Source organism: Polyodon spathula, chromosome 41, assembly GCF_017654505.1.
Source record: "Polyodon spathula isolate WHYD16114869_AA chromosome 41, ASM1765450v1, whole genome shotgun sequence".
Taxonomy (NCBI): domain Eukaryota; kingdom Metazoa; phylum Chordata; class Actinopteri; order Acipenseriformes; family Polyodontidae; genus Polyodon; species Polyodon spathula.
Genome location: NC_054574.1, coordinates 639,611 through 649,927, shown reverse-complemented (window position 1 = coordinate 649,927; position 10,317 = coordinate 639,611). Strand labels below are relative to the sequence as shown.

The window sequence follows — 10,317 nt, the reverse complement described above, 5'->3', positions numbered from 1 at the left end:
GTAATAAAAAGAGAACTCCAACTTACACCTGACATTATTATTATTATTATTATTATTATTATTATTATTATTATTATTATTATTATTATTAATATAAATAATAATAATAATAATAATAATAATAATAATAATAATAATAATAATAATAACCATTCCGAAGAGCCGGAATTGGAAGTGTGCAGGTGCCTCGTGTATTTTTTTTCTCTCCATATTTCGAAGGTTGAAGAGTAAAAAAGAGCTTTATAGATGTTTCCTGTGAAAAGATGATGTCATTGATAACAAAACAACAACAAAAAAAAGAAAACACTCCCAACAATAAGAGTAAAGCGCTCCAGTAAAATGATTACAGTGCAGAGTTTAGCAGAGTGCTTGCTGAAGCAGCCCTGGGCAGTGCATGCATGGGCTTGCGTGCCCAACTATTCTCACAGCTTGCTAGAGCAACTCTGCATGCAGGAAACTGAATCAAAACCTTTGAAAACCTGATACAAGTGAGCGAGACAGGCTGTAAAGGGCTGGGATTTCAGGGGGGGGGGGGGGGGGGGATAAACAAAGGATGCTCTTTAAATTAGTGGCACTCAGTGTTCTTATTAAAGCAGGGACAGAGCAGTGTCAGCGGGGGTCACTGAAGCAGGGACAGCTTGGGCTCTGAATCCTTTCACAGCTTAATAAGGGTATTTTACTGAAGAGGACATCAGTTACAGCGCTGGTTATATCTCTACCCTGGCAGCAAGCTGATGAAACCATTAGATTTGCTTTTGTCTCTCCCTGGATCCAGAAACAATGAATCCCACCTGTGTGCGTGTGTGTGTGTGTGTGCGTGTGTGTGTGTGTGTGTGTATGTGTGTGTGTGTGTGTGTGTGTGTGTGTGTGTGTGTGTGTGTGTGTGTGTGTGTGTGTGTGTGTGTGTGTGTGTGTGTGTGTGTGTGTGTGTGTGTGTGTGTGTGTGTGTGTGTGTGTGTGTGTGTGTGTGTGTGTGTGTGTGTGTGTGTGTGTGTCAGTGTGTGTGTGTGTGTGTGTGTGTGTGTGTGTGTGTGTGTGTGTGTGTGTGTGTGTGTGTGTGTGTGTGTGTGTGGTGTGTGTGTGTGTGTGTGTGTGTGTGTGTGTGTGTGTGTGTGTGTGTGTGTGTGTGTGTGTGTGTGTGTGTGTGTGTGTGTGTGTGTGTGTGTGTGTGTGTGTGTGTGTGTGTATGTGTGTGTGTATGCAGCGGCTCAGCTGACTCTTTCTTGAATACCTGTTAGGTGTTATTGTGTATCACTGGAACATGTAGACGCTGTAGTCGTTAAGGGTGCCTGAAGGGTGTACGGGGAGCTCTTTCAGATACAATCTCAAATGTAGTTAGGGTTTTTAAACCTGCGAAGGTGGCGGATGTCTCTAAGTTCACTTGATGTGTCCTCGGGTTATTGTTGTTTTATTATAATGACAAACAAGTCAATTATGTGCTGTTTCTGCACCGAGGCCACGGAATCGCTCATTCATAGACAGGACGGCGTGCGAATGGAAACCTTTGTGACGAATCTGTGTGAAACGTCCTGTAATAAAAAAAAAAAAAAAAATTATAATCATTTCAACCTTTTGTGTACATGCAAAAAAACAAAAACAAAAATAGTTTTCAATTTTTCACAATATAGAAAACAAACAACAACAAAAACAAAAACAAACAATTTACACAAACGAATTATGCAATTTATTTCACTGGACAGCATATAAAATAACACATCATAGGGAATGTCATATCCTCTCCAGGGTCAAATGCAACATATTCATTTGTCAATGCATGCATTTATTCTGTTTTCTTCTTCAGTTTGTACATCGGATGATTAAAAAGCTTTGACCTTCAAACCCCTTTCTGTAGAACATCGTGCATTCCGAATGGAATGAATCGGGGAAAACAGGCGCTAGAACAAACTGGCCCACCGCAATTCCTTAAGGGTGTTATTTTCGCGAGAAAAGAGATGTCACAGTGGAATAAAGGTTGACATGCACTCCGCTGCTGTCGCTACTGCAAACCGGCGACGCTGCGCGACTGTGCTCGTCCCTGACAGCACTGTTCTGGCAGTCAGGAGGCGTGGTCGGAACCCCTCGGGGGCGGGTTTGAAGCGTTGACGTCAATGGGATTGGTTAGATGACGAGCCGCAGCTCCGCCCCGAGCGGGTCGGGGGGAGGGAGAGAGGCTGAGCTGATCCCACGTGTGACGATCGCATTCCCGGCTCAGTGAGATTCTCTTAGCGGCGCTTCGCGTAGCTTTCGCTCTGTCTGTGTGTGTGTTTGTTAGTTACTGCCTATATAGTTGTGTTAGAATATGGAGGGAGACGGGAGTCAAGTAACATCTGGAGGCGCACATGACTCGCAACACGACCCGGGGTAAGCAGACACTTCATAATAACAATAATAAAAACATTGACAATGATAAATAACAACAGTCACTACCAGTGTCATCATGCATGCTTTTTTTCTTCAAGATTGGTTTAAGTTACAGCTTTGATTTTATTAGTAAAAAGGGCCCCCCCCTTTTCAGCTATACTGTACTGCCAGGCTAGCGATACACATACACCGCTCTCTCTCTCTCTCTCTCTCTCTCTCTCCTCTCTCGTTTTCCTTAGCTAGCTTTTGTAAGTAGTTACACGTCAAAATGGCCGATCTGACATCTGGACTCACTTGTGATATGTTTTGTTGTTCCAGTAAAATGTTTATCGGCGGCTTGAGCTGGCAGACTTCCCCAGGTGAGCGGCTTCTTTCCTGGCTTATTGTCAGTACCTGTGTTTGTTGAGTTCAATTTTGCAAGCGATCGGACCTTGTTTGTCTCTCGCCTCTCCAGCGATCTTGCGTGTGTACATGTCTGTGTATCTATGTGTGTGTGTGTGTGTGTGTGTGTGTGTGTGTCTATGATTACCAGCCTAATGTAATGTGTGTGTGTGTGTGTGTGTGTGTGTGTGTCTCTGACTGCGCGCAAGGTTATTTGTGTTGCTAGTATTTAAAGTCCTCTATTTGTCCTCTGTTTCCATCGCGGGCTGCTTAAAAAAAAAAAAAAAACAAAAAAAAAGACACACCCCCTTTTGCTGAATTTTCTTAATACCGATTCTCCTGATTTCTTGTTTTTTTTTTCTCCCCCCCCCCACAGATAGCCTTAGAGACTATTTTAACAAATTCGGGGAAATTAGAGAATGCATGGTGATGCGAGATCCCACAACAAAACGCTCCAGGTAAGAAGATAGCGTTCGTTTTGTACTTTGTTTTTTTTTCTTTTGTTAAAGATTAAAGTTAGCGCTGTGGTAAAATATGAAACATTTAAGAAGAAAAACAACACAGCAGCAATAAAAGCAGGGCTTGTTTGTTTATTTGCGAGTGTAAGCACTCACTCGGGCTGACATTGACTCAGCAGGATCGAGAGCCATTCCACCAAACTGCAATCGCTTTGTTTTTTAATCCTTCTTAACACAAGACTTGCACATGCATGTATATTCTCTGTATTATAAACGCTCTCGGTATATTATTATAAAGGAAATTGTCTCATGAACTCGATAGATGGAGCAGTAACACGGGTCTGGCAGGTGCAAAAGGGCGTCTGTCTGGAAGTGTTGTTGTCCAGCGCAGTTTTGTGTATCCTAATGTGTGTTGATGTGTTTTGCGTGTTTCTTTGTCTCGTTACAGAGGTTTCGGGTTTGTCACGTTTGCAGACGCAGCCGGCGTGGATAAAGTGTTAGCGCAGCCTCATCACGAATTAGATTCCAAGACGGTATGTTTGCTCGTTACTTTTCACTCGGCTTGGCTGTTGCTGGCGTGTCCCCTTTGCAGTGATGTGCGGGGTGACTGTGTCATTAACGCATTTAAAGGGCCAGCGCTCCTGTAATATGAAACGCTAAGTTTATTCCCGTGCCATCGTTTTAACCCGTTCGGTGCTGGGTTATCCATTAATTGGATAGAGAAAAATATGCATTTTGACTCATCATCTAGTAACTGTTATGCTGAATCCACTTAATCCAAAGGAGACAAACTACTGTACGGCGCACAGCAGCAAAGTGACAGTGAACTATTTAGACCACCCAGACACACTGCTAATGCAAGCCGTCGCTTTGAAATGGTGTTCACCTTCTATCAGTGTTTGTCTGTTTCTTCCTAATCTTGCAATTCATTTGGTTCATAATTTGATTGTGCTTGTTGTTTTATTATTTCGATTACACAATGCATGAATCAGTACTAGACGTGTAAGAGGTCTAGCTCCACAGCGACATTGACAGCAATAGGACAGAAGTGCAATGCAGTCGGGGTTTTGTTTTTCAAGCAGTCCAGGGATTTCGTGCAGTGTTTGAACTCCGCCCCCTGTGCTCGCCATTGCGTGAGCGGCTGTGTTCCACAGTGTTCCGATTGGACACCTTGCGGTTCTGCATGTTCCCCCGCACAGGTGCACCCGAGCCCAGGCCCCCTCTGTACCTAGCAGTGTGTTTTCAATAACATATATAGATATATATCTATATCTCTGTATGTGTGTGTATATATATATGTGTGTGTGTGTCTATATATATATATATATATATATATATGTGTGTGTGTGTGTGTATATATGTGTATATGTGTTTACAAATATACAATTATATTTATGTGCAAAATTATCGCATTTAAGAATTGCAAAATAAATAATTCTTATTTTTCTGTGCTATTTTGTAGTTTGTGAAGTTAATCCCTACTTAAAAAAAAATAAAATAAAAATAAAACTTAAACCAGATGCATCTCATTGAGCTGTATAAAAATACATAAATAAACAAACAAAAACCCTGTGTGTGGAGAGACAGTAAAACCCGTCCAGATGGGCAGGTTTTGTCCAGAGTGTTCACTGCGTGCACACAGACAGTATATAATAGCTGCAGCGCTGTGTGGCTTTGTCATGCGGTACCTTTTCTGTTTTTTTGAAGATATTTAATTGCACTGTAAGTACTGCAGTAACAATCCCTGACATTAACCCAGTGCCCTTTTCTATAGTATTTCTCTGGACCTTTTCCATCGTGTGTGAATGGAACTCTATCCCGTATTCCAGTTTCCGAGTGGCAGTGAACAGAACCGGAGTGCAGGGCTGATGTGAGGCTTGCACGAGCATGTTCTCGGCCTCGCAGGCTTCTTTCCAATCTGTGCCTGCTTCCCTAACTGCAGCGTCACGTGCTCATTACTTCATGCTTTGCAATGTTAAAGATGCTTCACTGCTTTGTACAGTCACACGGGTTACCTCCTTGTGCCCCTGCGCCCATCCTAATGCATTTAGTGGCTTCTGTTGTAAATCACGCTGGTTGTTTTTGTTGGGACCTGCATGTAAAGTTCATTTATTTTTGCAAAACTGTTCAGTCCTAAAGTGTCATTTGCAAATCTGAAACGCCTGTTGTGGCGCGTGGGGTTTTAAATATTTTCTTGTGGTGTATGTGTTTATTTTATTTATTTTTTGTTTGTTTGGTGAAGTGAGATTTTGAGCTCAAACGATCACTCCGACGGTGTGGGAGAAAGACCTCGCTGTTTGTGCACAACCGTGCTGTCATTGGAGGAGAGAAAAAAAAAGAATGCCTTTCTCTGGGGGTTCACGTCTCCCTTCCATGTGGGTTTGAAATGTGTGTTTTTCACACATCTGTATGTGATTATTGTTTAAGAAGAATATCTGCACTAGTAAATATCTTTTAAAATGTATTTAACATGTTTGATGTAGAAGTCGCCCGTGCTCTCTTTTTTGGAGAATGCTTTACGTTAAAAACCAGTGAGCTCTCGCTTTCGCCCTCTTTGAGCCGTTAGCATTGCATCCTGCAACCAGTGCAGTGATAGCTGGAGTTCATGGCTCTTCTGATAGGATTAAAGGGTCCTGATGAATAGCTGCTGCAGAGCGAGACCTCTTCCATTCAAAGCCGTTTGTTATCTAAGGCTAATATTGAGATTGTGTTGAAGCTGACAGGTAGCGAGCTGCATGTGGAGTTAGACCTGCGCAACAGGAAATCCATCATCGGGGGCTGTGCCTGTCAACTCCAGTCCGCATCAGATCGCTGAACACTCCAGGTTTTAGTTTCAGCCGGGATCTAGTTGTATGTATTTATTTATTTATGTTAATTGCGAACTACGACTTTTACGATGAACGTAAAGGCAACCACTGCTGGCTAATGCTGTGGGAAGGTATTCATCAATTATTATTATTATGATTATTATTATTATTATTATTGTTATTATTATTCTTCATTCATCTTTATTAGTTTTGGATTGTTCACATTCCCTGCAGTTCAGATCAGATGTAGTGACACAGGCTTCAAGACCATACATTGTTTTATAAGGGCCAGGTGCATGCTAAGTGAATTGAGGTCCAGCTTATGCTTGTGTTTTAATTCAAAGATATAAATCCAGAAACCTCAAACTCATAAAAATGACATTATTATCCAGTCACACCTGCAGAGCTTGTGTTGAAGGTTGTACTGGAAGACAAAGAGCTGGAGTGGGACCAGGCTCTGATGACACAGCGCGGAGTGTGGACGATACAAACACAAGCCCAGTGTGATGCAGGAGGCTTCGTTTTGTTTCATTTGTTGGTGGACAAAAGGGAGCTTGTTTCAGGCCCAGGTGTGTGGTTTGCGATGGTTCTGCAGAGGAAAATGAACAGAGGGAATGCCAGGGAGCTGCCCTCACCTATTACAGGCAGATCATCTGCGGCTTTTTAAACACAGTCTCTGCCCACGGCAACTGTGTTTCTCTAGGTTCTGCCTCGGGGCTAAATGCTGAAACGGATGGGGAGCCCTGCTAACGACACAGTTGCAAACTGTATGCGCTATCTATCTATTTATCTATTTATTTATTTCAATTTTTTATTATTATTAGACATTTTCTGCCAGATTAGAAGGGTAATGAACTTGCAAAACCCCGCTAGTCAGAAAGTATCGCTGTTTCAATGCATTTACACAGTGTATAAAAAAACCCTTGCTTACAAGCTGTTTTAGTTTCTGCAGGGGGTGTGTGTCTTTGGAGCCCAGTAGAAACCTGTTTATTTTATTATTATTTTTAATTCTGTAGTTTTATTCCCTGCTGTGGCTACCAGTATATTGGGCTGTGTTTCTAAGACGACTGAAAATGGATTAAGACTGTCTCAGAGAAGATGGCACCCTCACTTTCCTCACATACTCTGCTCCTAGTAAAACAGTCAGGCGTTTCTCAAGTGTTTAAATCCTAGTTGACTGTGTTTTTTTATTTGATGTATTTAATATCTCAATTGCCAGACGTCCTTCGTCAGGAGGGTCGGTTTGTATCTCTTTGTTATTTATTTGGCCAGTCGGCGTTGCTGAAATGCTTTTTGGAAGTAATCTCAAATGTTTTTTTTTCCCCCTTCTGTTCTTAACACCGTGCATGAAAACGTATCGCTTCTCTTCATGTGTTATTGATTAGAGATTGCAAAGTGTAAGCTGGCAGGCTTACAGATATGAATGAAATTGTAATTGGGTGCTGGCAGGGATAATTTACAGAACGCCTCACATCCTATACTACCAGCTATTTCAGCACATGTCAGATTCAGTACTGGATGGGGTGGGGGAGGTGGAGAAACCAGTTTGAACCTTATTATTAATAGTGTTGTGATATTAATATCTCTCTCTCTCTCTCTCTCTCTCTCTCTCTCTCTCTCTCTCTCTCTCTCTCTCTCTCGCTCTCTTCTCCCCCTCCTCCTCTCTCTGCTCTCTGCTCTTTGACAGATTGACCCTAAAGTTGCGTTTCCCCGAAGAGCCCAACCCAAGGTAAGTCTTGCATCATGCAGAACGTGTTTCATTTCTCCTGTGCATGTTGGAGGCCTCTTAGCAAGTTATTACAGCAAAGTTGGACACTTGTTAAAAAATGTGTACAGTGTGTTTATTTTTACATAATGGTGGGTGTGCCCTACAGTCACCCGGGGGGCACCTTGGAAAAAGGTGATCCAGGGGGGGCAGCCTTTTAAACCCGTCTGAAATAAACCAGTGGGCGTGATCGGCAGGGGTGGTGTTTTGTGGCCGCACACAGAGAGGTACTGTTAAGAGCCAGTTCAGGTTTCAGACTGGGAATTGGCAGTGGAGGCTCTCGAAGCTCCAGCACATGGTGTATTAAGGGAATCAGCATATGGCTGTGAAACCACAGGAGCTGCCCTTTTGTGTGAAACTGGCTTTCTTAGTTTAGGGATTTTTTTAAATGTTTAATTTTTAGTTTAACTATTTCCTAGGGTTTAAAAATCTTTAACCCCACCTCCCCATTTGTTTCTTGATACTAAACTGGAGAAATCATGAGACCTTTTCATCTAGTTTATTTAAGCGTTATTATTATTAATTATTATTATTATTATTTTATTGTTATCATTATCAATTATTATTATTAATATTATTATATTAGCATTATTGTTATCGTTATTATTATTATTATTATTATTATTATTATTATTATTATTATTATTATTATTATTATTATTATTATTGTTATTGTTATCAGCATTATTATTATCTAAGGCATTATTATATTGGACAGCAGTATTCATTAAGCCGTGTCTTGATCCTCTTATTATTATTATTATTATTATTATTATTGTTGTTGTCATCGTTATCATTGTTATCATTATGGTCGTCCTTGTCATTGTTATCAGCATTATCGTTACTCTAAGGCATCGTGACACGTGGACAGCAGTAAAGTCAGAGGTTAAGCCGTGTCTTGAGTCCTCTTGGCAGCACTACAAGCTTAAGTTCAATCTCATTAGTAAAGAAAGGGTTTTGCATTTGTTTTTGTGCTCATGCACGTGCTCTGTTACCTCCTTGTGATGTTTGAGTCGCTCTCGGGTGTATTAAGAAGAAACCGTTTGAACAGCAAGTTCCTTGTGTACCTGAAGGGGTTAAATAAAATAAATCTAGTGTGTGTGTGTGTGTGTGTGTGTGTGTGTGTGTGTGTGTGTGTGTGTGTGTGTGTGTGTGTGTGTGTGTGTGTGTGTGTGTGTGTGTGTGTGTGTATATATGTGTGTGTGTGTGTGTGTGTGTGTGTGTGTGTGTATATGTGTGTATATGTGTGTGTGTGTGTGTGTGTGTGTGTGTGTGTGTGTGTATGTGTGTGTGTGTGTGTATGTGTGTGTGTGTGTGTGTGTGTGTGTGTGTGTGTGTGTGTGTGTGTGTGTGTGTGTGTGTGTGTGTGTGTGTGTGTGTGTGTGTGTATGTGTGTGTGTGTGTGTGTGTGTGTGTGTGTGTGTGTGTGTGTGTATATGTGTGTGTGTGTGTGTGTGTGTGTGTGTGTGTGTGTGTGTGTGTGTGTGTGTGTGTGTGTGTGTGTGTGTGTGTGTGTGTGTGTGTGTGTGTGTGTGTGTGTGTGTATATGTGTGTGTATGTGTGTGTGTATGTGTGTGTGTGTATATATATTATACCCATGTGGGCTGTCTCTTATCCTCATCTTCTCTGTAGTGTACCCGCTTATTGCTGATGCTTCAGGTTTCCAGGCTCAGCTGTGCTTGAAATATTTTGCAAACCTTGTCGTGTCTTAACATGTTTTTAATTAGCTGCTGCAACCCCCTCTCTTCGCACGGCGATCAGGAGTAAAGGGTCATTATTGAAAGATGATGAGCGGCTAATCTTTTTTTTTTTTATTAGCGGGGAAGCGCAGATGCATTGCTTGTCCAGTCTGCTTCAGCTGTTTGCTCTTTACAGATTCATGCAGTTTCGTTTTGCCTCTATAGTAGAGTCCTGTAATACCCTCTGTGTTGTCTTTGCAGCTTTGCAAAGCCGGTCTAATTCTTGATCTCAGCAGGGTGTAACCCCATTGCAGCTTGTTCCGGAAGCCTTGTCATTATGTAAAGGAAAGTTAAACTGGGTTAATTGGTGTGGTAAGGCTGCCCAGGTAAAACGTGGGTGTAAAACGTGGGTGTGGTGGCTCGGTCTGAAAGACGCTGCAGGGAACAGACACGCTTGTCCACGGCGTCCTTGCTTCCGTACAGAATCATGTTTTATCTTTGATCTTTTCTTCGATTTTGTCTTGCCGTTAACAATGGCCCTGGCCGCATTCATGAATAGAGAGGGAGAGGGAGAATGCTGCAGCAGCTAACGTAGCACAAACTGATGAAGAGTGACACTAATGAGGCGACTAGGCAGGCAGAGGGAAAACAAGGTCGCGGCTCCACGAGATCACTGACACACCAGTCCCATGGAGGGGGTGCGGTCCCTGCCCAGGCTGCTTAACAATCAGTAGCCTGCAGGCACCCCCTTCTAGTCTTGGTGAGATTGCATTGCAATATAGCGATGCTGTTCAGGTCTCCACTGTGAAAGAGCTCCTGTGCATGTTCCTGATGGAAATTTATTTATTGGGATCGTTTTGTTGGGT

At 42.1% G+C, this 10,317-nt stretch overlaps 1 protein-coding gene across 1 annotated transcript; it reads left to right on the top strand.

Moving 5' to 3' along the window:
* Window positions 1–1,659: 1,659 nt before the first annotated feature.
* On the top strand, window positions 1,660–7,877 carry LOC121305044 (RNA-binding protein Musashi homolog 2-like). The gene is made up of 5 exons (XM_041236556.1): window positions 1,660–2,361; window positions 2,680–2,720; window positions 3,119–3,200; window positions 3,649–3,733; window positions 7,695–7,877. Exons 1-5 carry the CDS (start codon window positions 2,300–2,302, stop codon window positions 7,860–7,862), a joined length of 438 nt encoding a protein of 145 aa, XP_041092490.1. The 5' UTR covers window positions 1,660–2,299; the 3' UTR covers window positions 7,863–7,877.
* The last annotated feature ends 2,440 nt before the right edge of the window (window positions 7,878–10,317 follow it).